The sequence below is a fragment of the Equus asinus genome, chromosome X (genome assembly GCF_041296235.1).
Source record: "Equus asinus isolate D_3611 breed Donkey chromosome X, EquAss-T2T_v2, whole genome shotgun sequence".
Classification (NCBI taxonomy): domain Eukaryota; kingdom Metazoa; phylum Chordata; class Mammalia; order Perissodactyla; family Equidae; genus Equus; species Equus asinus.
In genome coordinates this window covers 40,188,270-40,202,354 of record NC_091820.1, presented here as the reverse complement: position 1 = coordinate 40,202,354, position 14,085 = coordinate 40,188,270, and the positions used below count along the sequence as shown (strand labels likewise).

The following is a 14,085-nucleotide window of genomic DNA, read 5'->3' as shown; positions in this document are numbered from 1 at the left end:
GGCAGTAGCAGGAGGCTCAGCACAGGCCCCACCAGGACTGCAGATGCTCTGTCCTTGGTCTTGGCTGAGCACTCCAGACACTTGAAAGCACCAGTCTGACTGGCCACCTGGTGCCTGAGAATGCCACTCATACCTCTCCCTGCCTCAGCCAGACTCCAGCTTCTCTCTCCTGCTTAGAAACAGACGCCTCGTTCCTTCACTCCAACCTGGGTATTGGGAACAGCACAGCCTGTCCCTGAACCTGGCCTGACACCCATCACCGCCTTTCCCCGCATCTGCTGCCTCCTGGGCCAGCACCAGACCCCAGGCACAGTGTTTGCTCTTGCCCACCTCCCTCTCATGACTTTTTTTCTTGGCCTACTCTGTCTGGGTGACCTCATCGTATCCTTTTGGTTCCCCAGCAGGACATTGGGACTGAAGTGCTTTACCTCTGGCATCTATTTGGTGGTGATGCCAGCTGTCTGGATCAAGTGGAATGGTTTTCCCACCACAGGCACTTTTTCCATTATTGCTGTTCTAGAGTACTCCAAGTGCTCCCACTTCTGGCCACTGTTTCCACCGTTAACAGCATCTGAGGCTTGCACACTATGTTCCTCTGCCCCTTTCTCCAGTGTCCCAGCTCCCTCATGGGTACTCTAGACACCTTGTTCACTGTGTCTTCCCCATTACAGCTCCTGATTCTCCAGACACTTCTGTCCCTTTCTTCACTACCACAGTTTCCGGATCCCCTTGCCACCTTATTCGCACCTGACATCCTTCATCAAGAATCCAAGAAACCTGGTTGCATCTTAGTTCCCTCACACACGCTGCCTTACTTTCTGTCATACTTGTCTACCATTGTAACACCAGCAAGATAGGAGACCAGGGCTCAGGGGGCAGGGGGCTGAGCCCCCTGCATCAGCATGCATAAAGGACAGGGGGGGACAAGGTTGTCTTCTCTTGTCTGCCTGGAGCTATTTGCCATCAGGCATTCAACATTCGTTGAGTGCTTAGTGCCAGGCACTATTCTAGGCATTGGAGACAGCGATGGATAAAAAAGATACCTGTCATTTTGGGGGGCGGGGGCTTATGTTCTGCTAAGGTGAGACCCAGGATAGACAGTAAACACAATAAATTCTGTTAGAAGTTGATCAGTGCTATTTGAAAGGTCTGTGGAACCACATCTGGGGATCTGGAATGATAGGGGTGCAGGTAGGCATTTTAAAATAGAGTAGTCAGGGAAGGCTTCACGAAGAAGGTGACCTTGAAGCAAAGACTTGGAAGAAGTGAGGGGATGACGCATGTGGATATCAGGGGTAAGAGCATTCCAGGCAAAGGGAACAGCAAGTGCAAACTCCCTGAGGCTGGACTATGCCTGCTTTATTCAGGAATAGCTAGGAGACTAGTATGACTGGAGCAGAGTGAGAGGAAGAAGGGTAGGAGATGAGATCAGAGAAATGATGGACCTGATTGTCTAGCCTGCAGTGGACTTTTGTCTTTGTCAAATATTTCTCTTCCCATCATCCTCCGGTAAATCCACGCTAGTATGAATCTTACTGAAAACTCTGACCGGTGTGACCAAGGCTGCTATAAAGGTAAGCCCAGAAGAGGCGAGGAAGCTGGCTTTAGACTGGGGTGCAGCGTAAAGATGCCCCAGAAGGCTGCCGCCATTTGAGCTGGGCTTGATGTAGTTTTCCAGGCAGAGAGGGGTGAGGGATTAGGTCTGCCTGGCAGTGTTGACACATAACAGGCACCCAATAAGTAAAATAGAAAACCGCAGGGCCGGGGGAGCCACGGGCGGCGCTCTGGCAGGCAAGAAGAGGTAGCTGAGAGGCTGCAGGAAAACCCAATTCAGGGTGCTTACGCAAACGCTCGCGTGAGGCAGAGACCCCGTTCAACCCAAAGTCCCAAGCATGCGCAGTAATGCACTCGCCCCTTTAAAGGTCCACCTTTCCTCTCTTCTCAGCCTAGGCTCCGCCCCGCGAAACTCGCTGGGGGAGGTGGGCGGGGTTAAAGGCGGGACGAAACGTGATTGAACGTTCTTTTGACCAATCATGTTGCGGGATAGTCAGCCTATAGTGAGAGAGGAGCCCAGAACAAAAAGAAGGGCCCGCCTCCTCCCAACGAGGAAAACCCGGCAGAGGCGTGGTAGGGGGGGGGCAGTGAAATCACGCCTCTTCGGCCCAGCCACGCCCTTCATTCTTGCTCTGCCTCACCCAGGGAACAAATCCGATTGGCTGGGCGACAACCTCAAAGGGCGGAGCCGCACACGTTCACAGCGGGAACCAGCTAGCGGTTGGGGGCGGGAGGCAGCTGGGCGGGGTTAGATTCTGTCCTATCTGAGGTGGTAAAGGCCAATGATTCTCTGGGCCACCTCTCCTAGAAAAGTCATCTTCTCGCGAACCTTTAAAATCCCTGCCTCCCGAGGCACCTCAAGAGACTGAGACTGCCTGCCTCATCTGTGTTTTCCTCCTTGCAAAAGTCCCGTTTGCCACCATGGGGATGTACCAAGTGAGACCGAGTAGGGGGAGCAAGTGGTGACTGGCACGCCGGTTACTGGCTGTTGCCCACTTCGGCGCTAGCAAACTTCTAGCAAGATCGAAACTGAGTACTAAATAACCTCTACAATTCCCCCTGGCGCCGTTCCAGGGCCAGCGCCACATTCCCGGGTGTGCGCGCAATGGCCGCGCCCCCTCCCGCTGCGGACGGGTCTTTTGGTACATGCAGTCCGAGGTGAGTCCCCTCCTTCCCACTTCACCCTGTCCAGCGCGTGCGTGCGCATGCGCGGAGCGCGACGCGCGCGGCGGTTGGGCCGTTGGCTGGTCGGCCCTGGGATCCGCCGCGTCTCCGCGAGCAGTCGGCTCTGAGCCGCGAGCCGCCGTGAGCTCTCGCATTCGAGCCGGCGCCAGCGAGCCCGGGGGCATCGCCCGCAGCGGCCAAGCTCATGGCCGGCTGAGCGGGACGCCGCCTCCGCCTCAGCCACCGCCGCCGCCGCCGCCTCCTCCTCCTCAGCCGGCGGCGGCCCGGGCCCAGCAGCCATGGCCGAAGACTACTGGGACGGGCGCCTGCGGCGAACAGGAGGAGAAGGAGGTCGCGCGGCCTCAACCCAGGCCGCCGCCCCAGGCGCCGCCGCGCCGGCCCCGCGGCGCTGAGGTTGCTCGCGCGCCCCCGCCGGTGAGCGCGTCCCCGAGACGTGGGGTGGGGGCTGCCCTTCCTCCTACAGAACCAGCCCAGACCCCGGGCGGTGCCCAGGGGTCTGGGCTGCACCGCTGGCATGTGCCCCCTCCCCCAGCGAATTTCCCAGAATGCACTGGGCCGGGGGGGGGTCATTCGGGGCCTCCCTGACCTTGGCCCCGCCCTGGGCCCGGTCCGGGAGCTAGGGATGGGAAGTACTGTGGGAGCTAATGGGGAGCAGGGTGATCGAAGGACCAGAGGGAGTGGAAATGGGTGGCACAGTGGTAAAAGATTCGAGGTTTGCTAATGGTGGCTTGAGCTCTGGAGGAGTCGGAGCATGTGGTAATAAGTCTTACCGCTGTGTAAGGTTTCAGGCCCAGTGTGTGCTAAGGGGGGTGGCGGGGGCAGTGCACGGCGTTGGAGGGACCCGAGGGAGAGGATGTCAGAGGAGTGCTAAGATATGCAAATAGGGTTATAGCTCTAGAGAGGCCCTGTGTGTGTGAATGGGGGATAAGTGGTAGAGGTACCAGAAGGTGTGCTAATAGGATCAGGGCTCTGAGGCCCCGTGTGTGGTAATGAGAGTCAGGATGGTGTTAATACTGTGTGTTTGTCCATGAGGGACTGCAGTGTGTGAGGGTCCAGAGTGTGTTCGTGAAGGGTGGGATAGTGGAAGAACTGGAGTGTTGAGAATGTGCTAATGGGGGTCATAGCTGTAGAGGGTAGGTGCATTTGGTAATAAAGGTCTGGGTAGCATGAGGCCCAGTATATGCTAATGAGGACAGTGGTGGAAGACCTGAGCCTGTGCTGCTGGGTATCAGAGTTGTGGATATATTGGGGGCTGGGGTGGTGGGAGGGAAGTGTCTTAGCACTGGAAGAGATTCAGTGTATTAAGGATCATGATGGTATGAGATCAGTGAGTGTGTATGTGTCCCCATGAGGACAGAGGATGTGAGATTCTGGAATGCACTAAGAAGGGGCAGGATGATATATGAAGTTCTAGTGACTGCTAATGTGGGATTGGAGCCATAGAGGCGCTTAAATGTATGCCAGTGGGAGGAGAGTCAGAGCACTTTGAGGTCTGGAATATGCTAATGAGCGTCAGAACATTGTGAAGATGGTGTGTGCTTGTGTCCATGGGGGACTGGGGTGTGTTGAGGTTCCAGGGAGTGCTAATGGAGGGTAGAGCTGTGGAGGGAATCTAGTGTGCAATAAGGAGGGTCAGGACTGGGAAGAGATCCAAGTGTGAACCTTCGGGGGTTATAGCTGTGGAGGAGTTGAAGCAAAGAGAAATGAAAGACAGGGATGTATGAAGGTCTAGGTGTGCTAAGGTGGATTAGAGACATGGAGGGCTGAAGTGTGTACTAACAGGGGTCCCGGCTGAATGAAGACCTGTGTGCGCTAACGAGGGTCAGGCCATCATAGAACAGTGTGTTTATGTGTCCCCGGGAAATAGGGCTGAGTAAGGGTTCAGAGTGTGCACTGTGTGAGGCCCAGCATGTGATAATAGGGATCAGGGTGAAGTGAAGGTCCAGCTGTGCTGATGGGAGGTGGTGTTGAGGAAGGTGGGAATAGGATAGTGAGGGGACCAGAATACATGTCATAGCTGTGGAGGGGTCTGAGTGTAGGCAAAAAACAGGTCAGGGATCTTCAAGGTTCACTTTGTGTTAATGGCATTCAGGGTAGTGTGAACGTCCAGTGACTGCTAATGTAGGTCAGTTGTAGAGGGTCCCAAGTGCATGTTAATAGGGGTCAGAATCCTGTAGGAGGAACAGTGTGTTGATGGGGGTGAGTGCTGTGGAGAAGCTAACAGGCAGCTGGGCCTGGGAGGTGTCCAGGAAGAGTGGTAAGAGTTAACTTAGAGGAGCGAGTGTATGCTACCGCAGTTCAGTGCTCTGCTAGGCTTTGCGTGCTGATGGGGGTTAGAGATAAATAGGGAAATTGCAGGTGTTGATAGGAGTTCAAACGCAGAGAGGCCTTCTTGAGGGCCCAGTGTGTACTGAAAGAAGCAGGACACTGTGATATCTAGTGTGTGCTTTATGGGGTCAGGATGGTGTGTTCCTTTGGGAGTTAGTAGAGTGTGATGACTGTGTCCTCAGTGGTCAGTGTGAGGTGGTGAGTGTCCTTGGGTTTGAGAGTATTCTGAGGGGTTATGTGTCCTCGGGGGTCAGGAAGGATGTGTGCCCTTTTTTGAGTGGAGTTGTATATCCAGTCTCTTGCTCCCTCTTTCACTATTCTGAAATCTAAAAAGGTCGGAAAACTGAAATGATATTTAAAAGTTTTACTGCCTATTAATGTTCAAGTGTCTCTGTTCACAGGGGCCACCCAGGGTCCCCCTGGGGGTGGTGAATGATACAGATTTTGTACTTCATCTTCCTAAAAGCCCAAAAAAACTGAACTCTGGAACATGTCCAGCCCTTGGGGTTTCCAGTTAGAGGTCGTGGACCCATGGCTCCTTATGACACCCTCCTCATCCTCCAGCCAGCCCTACTTACAGTGTCCCCCACCCCGATCCCCCATTCCCTGCCACAACAGGCAAAGCAACTGGGCATCCGTGCCATATGGACACAAGACAGTCTTTGGGGGCTGGCCATGTTTCACCTTCCTCAGCCTCAGGTCCAGTGTCCAGCCTCCTGGGTCAGGATTTTGTTGTTGTTGTCACCCTGGGTTCTCTAGATGGACCTCATCCTCTTTACTGAGGTCCTGCTAGGCTGTCCCCCTACTCCTCCTGGGGATGGTAAGGTCAGGCAGGGAGTGTGGGGACGTCTAGGGTAAGCACCTGATTTCAAGGTAACAGATGAGCCACTTCTCTCCTCGAATCCAGCCCCAGCCTCATCCTCGACCTCCTATCTAGCTCCACTTCCCTTGGGCCCAGGGCCATCTTAGGCCCTGCTGTGAGTCCAGATGGTTCCTGGGCCAGGTCTTTCCCCCTCCTTGCTGGCCCAGAGCCCAGGAGGAAGCAGAAGAAGGCCGGCCTAAGCCTTTTGGTGGCCCCGTTCCCTCTAGCAGCCCCATCTAGGTCATCTTCCTGCTGATGCCAGTGTCCCTGGGCTACCTTGTCTGGGGTTGTTCATGAGTAGCAGGGACTCACCCTGCTCACCCTGGTAGAAGTTAGTCCTAGGCCCTCAGCCCCCTGATTCATTAATTTCTGCCATAAGCACTTTTTGAGCATCTACTCTGTGTCAGTCACTGTTCCAGGTCCTCAGGATATAGCCGTGACCTAAACAGAAATCTACCTTGGCGGAGCTGATCATCTAGTTATGGCGGTGAAGAGACAGACAGTAAAGAATAAAGAAACCAATAAGTAGACGGTGTCATTTCTGAGGAGGTGATGAGAGCTGGGGTATAATTGGCAAGGTCAGGGAGCTCAAGATTGTTGAGATTTTAAATAGGGTTATTTGTGGAGGGTTGTCCATAGAAAAGGTGATCTTTGAGCAGTGGGCTGAAGGGGGTGAGGGACTAAGCTATTTTGAAACCTGGGGGAAGGGTATTCCAAGAACCCAGAACAGCCAGTGCAAAGGCCCTGAGGTGGGACTGCTGGGTGTGGTTGCAGAACAGCAACTAGCAATGATTGAAGGGGAGGTGAGGCCAGAGGGGTGATAGGGGTGAATAGGGTAAGACCTTGTGGGCCGCATTGAGGACTGGGACATTTATTTGGGGTGATAAGGGAGATGTGCATTCTCAAGTAGAGGAGAAATGTGACCTGGCTTGTAAAAATCTGGGTGGGACCCTATGGGTCCCCACCTGACTGAACCTTTCCAGCAGCCTTCAGGACAGCTGGTGTGCACTGAGATCCCCCCACAACCCCACCCAGTGGTTGGGCCTGGGCAAGACCCCCCTCTCCCTCCACCCCTCACCTGGGTAGACCAGTGGAGTAGTCCACTAGTCACCGTGACGATGGTTACTGGGAGAGGGGGGAGAGTCCTTGTGGCTGCAGGGAGCCTTCTGCCTTGGCAGTTGGGTGTGATGTGGGGCTGGTGCCAGCGGAACATGCCATTCTGTGGGCATGCCCAGGGCCATATCAGTGGTCCCGCGGTCCTGGGCGAGCCCCTCGCCCCACCTATGGCTGGATCCATCACTGCCGCTGCACCCAAGAATGCCTGCTGTGGAGCCCTCTGCTCCCACAGTGAGGCTGCCCCTATAGAGGCCAACACTCCACCAGTTGGGCCCTTGACATCAGCCAGCCACCCAAGCCTCAGTACCCAGGTGGGCTACTTAGGAGCAGGGTCCCCAAGGGCTGGCCATAGGACAAGTGTCCTCATCCATGCCAGGTTTCCAGGAATCCTGAGTGGTTCCAGGGCTCCACAGTGGTTGGGTGGGCACTGACACAAGTTCATGTAAATGCCCCTTACTAAGTTGTCATGAGTTTTAGGGGGCCTGTGGTGGTCAGGCAAATGCTAACATGGGACCCATTCCCATCCATACTCCCTGCTCAGGTCGCCATGGATCGGATGAAGAAGATCAAACGGCAGCTGTCAATGACACTCCGAGGGGGCCGAGGTGTAGATAAGACCAATGGTGCCCCTGAACAGATAGGCCTGGATGAGAGTGGTGGTGGTGGCGGCAGTGACCTTGGAGAGGCCCCCACACGTGTCGCTCCTGGGGAACCTCGCTCTGGACGGGGCCCACTCAGCTCTGCACCTGGTGGGTCCACTGACCCCTCCCACCCCCAGACTGGTCTCCAGAAGATGCCTTCCCAGCTCAGTTCCTCTTAGACTTGTGTTATTTTCATCTTCATTTCTCCATTTTCTCCCCCTTCCTTGCTATCCTCTCTCAATACCGTCTCTCTATCTGTCCATCTGTGCCCCTTTCCTTGGCTTTGTGCCCAGGCCTCAGGAGGAGGAAGGGGGCCTTGCCTGCCACAGCAGCCCCAAGCCTCCCTTTGCCCTTCTCCTGTGCTCTGCGATGGCCCTCTCAGGTCTCCTGGCGCCTGCCTGCCCTAGGTCTGCCTTCCCAGGGCCTTTGGCTACCTCTACTGCTGCCTGGCCCCTCGCTCTAGGCCAGCCACAGTCTCAGCTCACCCCTGGAACAGGCTGCTCCACTAGGTGACTTTTGCGCCCCCCCGCTCCCCCCCATTCAACCTGTCCTGACCTGTCTGAACCTCCCTGGGCCTTGCCACCCTCTCCCTGAGGGACTCCAGGCTGCTCCAGGGGCTGTGTGCACACGTGTGTGTGATGAGGGAATGCATTACATGGGGGAGGGGGTGTCCTGGAGCTCCTGACCCTGCCTGGCCTGCCCTCCCCTTGTCCCCACTACCAGAGATTGTACACGAGGACTTGAAGATGGGGTCTGATGGGGAAAGTGACCAGGCTTCAGCCACGTCCTCGGATGAGGTGCAGTCGCCAGTGAGGGTGCGCATGCGCAACCATCCCCCACGCAAGATCTCCACTGAGGTGCTTAACCCCCTGTCTGGATGGTGGCGGGGCTGGAAAAGAGGGTTGGACCTGGCAAGGCGGAGCTCATGGTCCTGTTTCTCTCCCATCTTGCCTGCTAGGACATCAACAAGCGCCTATCACTACCAGCCGACATCCGGCTGCCCGAGGGCTACCTTGAGAAGCTAACCCTCAATAGCCCCATCTTCGACAAGCCCCTCAGCCGCCGCCTCCGCCGTGTCAGCCTGGTTAGCATTTGCTATTCCTGTCCTCTACTCTTCCCCGCGCCCCCCCCAGTCCCCTCCCCTGAGCCTGCTTCAACCGGCCTCCTTTACCCACAGTCTGAGATTGGCTTTGGGAAACTGGAGACCTACATCAAGCTGGACAAGCTGGGCGAGGTGAGGGACAGCTACGAGGCCCATGGTGGGGACGGGGGTCAGGGGGAACTCCCTAGAACTCAGGAGCCTCAAGCTCCTCTCCTGTTCCTCTTCCTCACACCCCAGGGTACCTATGCCACCGTCTACAAAGGCAAAAGCAAGCTCACAGACAACCTTGTGGCACTCAAAGAGATCAGACTGGAACACGAAGAGGGGGCACCCTGCACCGCCATCCGGGAAGGTACAGACATCCGGGAAGATCTGTCCCAAGCTTCACAGGCTCTCCCCATGGCACACACACATAGACACCCCATAGTGGGAACTGAGACGGAGGGTTCTGAGACTTCCCTCTTGACACTGAGCTTCATGAAAGTGCCCATCACTCACGTATCTAGGTAATAATCAGAGAAACCAGGAATCCGTTCCTGTTTGGAGAAGAGGCAGATGAACTGGAAAGTGGGGTGCTTGCCTTGGTTCTGAGAGCACCCCTGAAAGTGCTCACCAGTTTATGTGACATGACCATTTCTAGGTAGAATATCACATGGGATGAATTTGAATTGCATGGAAATTGAGTGTGCAAACTCAGTTTCACACGAAGCTGCAGGCTTGTGTACTGAGGGTTGGAGCAAGGCCTTTTTCCAGAAACCAAAAACAAGTTGTGACAATCTAGTGTCACATAAACCTGGGGCTGCAGTCCCAGGTTCTTGCTCTGTACTCTTCTCTGAGCCTTACTTGTCACATCTGGAACATGGGGACGCACCTTCCTGGCATCAAGTGGGTTAGAGCCGGTGGCTGTGAGCCACCACCCCAAACTGCACTGGGAACAAAGGAAACCCTGAGCTCATCCCTGTCTGGTCCTCGTCCGCACCTCTATCCTGAAGGTGGGGCCTTGACTCTTCCCCTGTCCCACCCCCATACTTCCTGCAGTGTCCCTACTCAAGGACCTCAAACATGCCAACATCGTCACGCTACACGACATTATCCACACGGAGAAGTCCCTCACCCTTGTCTTTGAGTACCTGGTAAGGTTGAGTGGCAGTGGGTCCTGGTGGGAGGTGAGAGGATGGCCAGGAACCGTAGGATGTGACCCTCTTTTCTCTACCTGCTCTTCTTTCCTTAGGACAAGGACCTGAAGCAGTACCTGGATGACTGTGGGAACGTCATCAACATGCACAACGTGAAAGTGGGTGTGGGGCAGGAAGCAGGGGCACAAGGGGGCCCCCACTCACCCACTCCACCCCACACATCTCCCAGAAACGGACTTTTCCCGTTTGGCTCTTTTGCTGGGAGCCCTTGGAGGGCATTGGGACCCTGCCCTCTTTTGTGAGACAAGGCTCTGGGCTCAGTGTCTATGTTTGGGAGGGGGAGCAGTGCCTGCTGGGGCTCAGGCTGCTGGATACTCTTTGACCTCTGCCTGCATTCCTGGGTCCCCAGCTGTTCCTGTTCCAGCTGCTCCGTGGCCTGGCCTACTGCCACCGGCAGAAGGTGCTACACCGAGACCTCAAGCCCCAGAACCTGCTCATCAATGAGAGAGGAGAGCTCAAGTTGGCTGACTTTGGTACCCCTGGTCTCCTTCTTCCTAGTGATCCCCCAGCCTTATTTTCCCACCCTCCTCCTTCCCCATGACCAGCTAGTCTCAGTCCCCTTCAGCCTCTCCAAGGCTTTGCTTAGGACACCTTCAGTCCCAACTGCACTCTTCCCCCAGACTGCCCAGGACTTCCTCAATTCCAGCTGCCCCTTCTCTCCACCTACCAGGCCTGGCCCGGGCCAAGTCAATTCCAACAAAGACCTACTCCAACGAGGTGGTGACACTGTGGTACCGGCCCCCTGACATCCTGCTTGGGTCCACAGACTACTCCACCCAGATTGACATGTGGTAAGGACAGGTGGAAGTGTGGCAGGGGCCATGCGGTAAAGGGGGTGGCTCAGTCACAGCAGCCAACCAGCCAACTGCCTCCCTCTTCACTGTGCCCTCCCTGCCCAGGGGTGTGGGCTGCATCTTCTATGAGATGGCCACGGGCCGGCCCCTCTTCCCGGGCTCCACAGTTGAGGAACAGCTGCACTTCATCTTCCGCATCTTGGGTGAGGAAGCACGAGCTTTAGGAGCTGTGGGGACATTCAGGGAGGTCCTGTGAGATGCTTAGGGTAACTTCTCTTCCCTACCAGGAACCCCAACTGAGGAGACATGGCCAGGCATCCTGTCCAACGAAGAGTTCAAGACATACAACTACCCCAAGTACCGAGCCGAGGCCCTTTTGAGCCATGCACCCCGGTGAGGCTGGTGGGTAGGTGGGTGTTAGGGGCCAGAGAGCCCAAACTCAGTTTAAAGCAGGTCCCTTTGTTCTTGCGGTAGACTTGACAGCGATGGGGCTGACCTCCTCACCAAGTTGCTGCAGGTGAGGCCACCTTCCTGGGCCAGCCTTGGGGGCTGGGGGATTCCAGGTGAAGGGAAACGGGGAGTTCCAGGGGTAGGGTCTGGAGTGGGGAGGATGAGAGGCCTGCTCATTGGAGGTGTCAGTATTCCACAACCCCCACCCAAACCCCCCACTCAGTTTGAAGGTCGCAATCGGATCTCCGCAGAGGACGCCATGAAACATCCATTCTTCCTCAGTCTAGGGGAGCGGATCCACAAACTTCCTGACAGTGAGTGGAACTGGGAATGACTGTGGGGAACAGGACAGCTGCAGACAGCTTGGGCAGGTTGTGTAGGTCTCTGGCTACGCCACCTCTAAGACAGTAAACCCTTGTTCACACATGTGATGTGTTGTGTTCATTGCAAAAAAGTTATTTAGTTTTCAGTTCCTTTTACTTTTCATAGAAATTTTCAAACACATAAAAATAGATGCAACATCAGTTTACCTTTTTTTGAAGTAAACATTTCCTTGTAAAATGCATACTGAGAAATGCACAGATCATAAGTATACAGCACAATGAATTTTCACAAACTAAACACAGCCATGTAACAGCATCCAGGTCAAGAACCAGGACAGGAGAAGCTCCCTCAAAGTGCCCTGTTATTTCCTTCACTTACTCCTGGCCCCTCCCCAAGGGTCACTGCTAGTTGGACTTCTCACTGCATAGATATTCCAACAGGTCATCAACTTGTGGCCAATCTGGTTTTATCTGAATTCTCTCTGATTATTTTGAATAAAATCCCAGACATATCATTCATCTATAAATAATTTCAGCATGTGTCTCTAAAATATTTTTTTAACATAACAATATTACTATCACACTTAAAAAAATTGGCCCACTTCTCATATCTCCCCACTGGATTAATCTAAATCAAATCCCAGATACCATCCATCACCTAGACTTAACAGGTGATAATTGCAGGACCGTCATCACACTTGACAAAATTAATAATGATTTCTTAGTGTCACATAATAGTCCATATTCCACTTTTCCTAGTGTAGCTGGTTTGTATGTGGGATTATTTAACAGATGAAAGTCAAGCCTCTCAAAAGAAAAGGCAAATTTTTCTAATTCCCCCAATGGGGCCATATGGGAGGTGGTCCTACATGGCCCCATGGGTCATTCCCCACTTCTGTCTCTCCTCCACCCACAGCTACTTCCATATTTGCACTAAAGGAGATCCAGCTACAAAAGGAGGCCAACCTTCGGTCTTCGTCAATGCCTGACTCAGGTAGGTGTGGCCCTCACCCTCTTCCCTGCCCTTTCCACCTACCTGCTTGCCCACCAACAGCCATCCGCTCTGCTCTCCCCCCGCAGGCAGGCCAGCTTTCCGTGTGGTGGACACCGAGTTCTAAGCTGAGTTCTAAGCCACAGACCGAGGCCCCAGCAGGCAGCAGCTGGAGGGATGCCACACCCCTCACAGGGCAGCCCCCAACTGCATCCTCCCTGCTTGCTGCCTGCCTACCTGCCTGACTCATGCTCGCCTGCCCACATGTCCCCTGCTGCCTGTCTGAACACCCGACCATTGGCCTGTCAACCCATCCATTGACCTGTCTGCTGGGTGCTAACAAAGCTCTCATCGCTCCTTCGCCTGGTCTCTGTCTGTCTGTCTGTCTGTCTCTCTCTGTCTCGGTAGTTGCCGCCGGACAGCATGGCCGTGCCAGCCTCCCACACTGAGGCCAGGCCTATACCCCTCCCCATCAAACCCTCCCCCAGGACCACTACCCCATGGCCAGCCAAGGGTCCGGAGCTAGCCCAGGCTGGGGATCTCGAGTCAGACAAGATGTGGCGATGCCTTGGGTCTGAGGCTTTCCCTGCCTGCTTTCCTGCCTGCCCCACCTGCCTCATGTTGTGTGGGCCTTTTTTTGTTTGTTTCCTTCATTGTTGTTTTTTTAATTATTTTAAATGAGGTTTTCATTTTTTAAATGCAATATCTCTGTAAACAGACTGGCTGGGCCCCACCCCCTGTGTGTGGCCCTCCCACAGTATTTTGTGCAATGAAGCCCCACTCCTAGCCTTTCTAAGGCAGGGACACAGCCCCTATTCGGAACCCTGACCATCACCAGACCCTGGGGTCAGCTAAGGGAAAGCATGCCTCGACCAGTCGCCTTCCTACCCCCGCCTGCCATCCCCAGCCGCAGGGGGAACTGGGGACTACCGGAGACTCTCTGGGAGATGGGCGAGGTGGGGTGGCCCCACTCTTTCCCTCCTGCAGTCCCATAGCTGGGGCCTTCTTCTCAGGGTCTCCCTAGCTCAGCCCTCCTGCCCCCATCCCACTTGGTGCTGTTGAGTAGCGGCCCTGCCAGGAACTGACCAACTCAGCGAGAAGCCGTAGTGTGTATATGTGCACAAGCAGGGACAAAGGGGAGCACAGGGGGTTGTGCCCAGGCATTACTCTCTAACCCCTGGGGAGGGTGAGGCAGGGCAGGGACAGTCTCTGGGGTCAGTCCCAGATGGGTGGTTACCTCCCCTTCCTCCACTCTAAACCCTGGGGCCCTCAAATGGGGTGGGAGGGCAGGGGTGGGGGCCCTCCTAGTGGGGTTTGGGGGGTTGGGTTCCTGAATGCACCATAATCGCTGTATGAAATATTAAAAAGTCTAAAGTGAAAAACCTGATTGCAAATCCCTGCAAGGGTGGGGGTGGGCTCCACCCAGGGTGAGTACTGGGACCTTGGAGAATTCATACCTGGTCCCCATTGTCTAGGAGAGCACTGGGGGTGGGCCAGGGACACATCATGACTATGAAAAAGGCATCTGAGGGGTTCTACATGG

The 14,085-nt window shown here is 55.0% G+C and overlaps 1 protein-coding gene across 13 annotated transcripts; it reads left to right on the top strand.

Annotated features, from left to right (window-relative positions):
* Window positions 1-2,356: 2,356 nt before the first annotated feature.
* Window positions 2,357-13,919, top strand: CDK16 (cyclin dependent kinase 16). 13 transcript variants are annotated; one of them, XM_070502756.1, is made up of 17 exons: window positions 2,760-3,153; window positions 6,337-6,478; window positions 7,587-7,794; window positions 8,410-8,543; window positions 8,645-8,770; window positions 8,864-8,920; window positions 9,026-9,140; window positions 9,827-9,921; window positions 10,020-10,082; window positions 10,334-10,457; window positions 10,655-10,775; window positions 10,884-10,981; window positions 11,066-11,171; window positions 11,253-11,295; window positions 11,452-11,542; window positions 12,468-12,545; window positions 12,632-12,903. In XM_070502756.1, exons 3-17 carry the CDS (start codon window positions 7,593-7,595, stop codon window positions 12,667-12,669), a joined length of 1,491 nt encoding a protein of 496 aa, XP_070358857.1. In that variant the 5' UTR covers window positions 2,760-3,153; window positions 6,337-6,478; window positions 7,587-7,592; the 3' UTR covers window positions 12,670-12,903. The 13 variants fall into 13 exon arrangements, with proteins under 13 accessions (XP_070358854.1, XP_070358850.1, XP_070358853.1 ...); XM_070502757.1 differs by having other exon boundaries at window positions 2,766-3,153; window positions 6,337-6,507; XM_070502753.1 differs by lacking the exons at window positions 2,760-3,153; window positions 6,337-6,478 and adding an exon at window positions 2,357-2,712.
* Window positions 13,920-14,085: the final 166 nt, after the last annotated feature.

Excerpts from the sequence above, each read along its gene's own strand:
- CDK16 (XM_014867605.3), top strand. The coding sequence starts at position 6,883 with ATGGGTCCCCACCTGACTGAACCTTTCCAGCAGCCTTCAGGACAGCTG. Across the intron at positions 9,141-9,826 it reads CTGCACCGCCATCCGGGAAG|TGTCCCTACTCAAGGACCTC; the intron begins GTACAGACATCC and ends TACTTCCTGCAG. Across the intron at positions 10,083-10,333 it reads TCAACATGCACAACGTGAAA|CTGTTCCTGTTCCAGCTGCT; the intron begins GTGGGTGTGGGG and ends CTGGGTCCCCAG.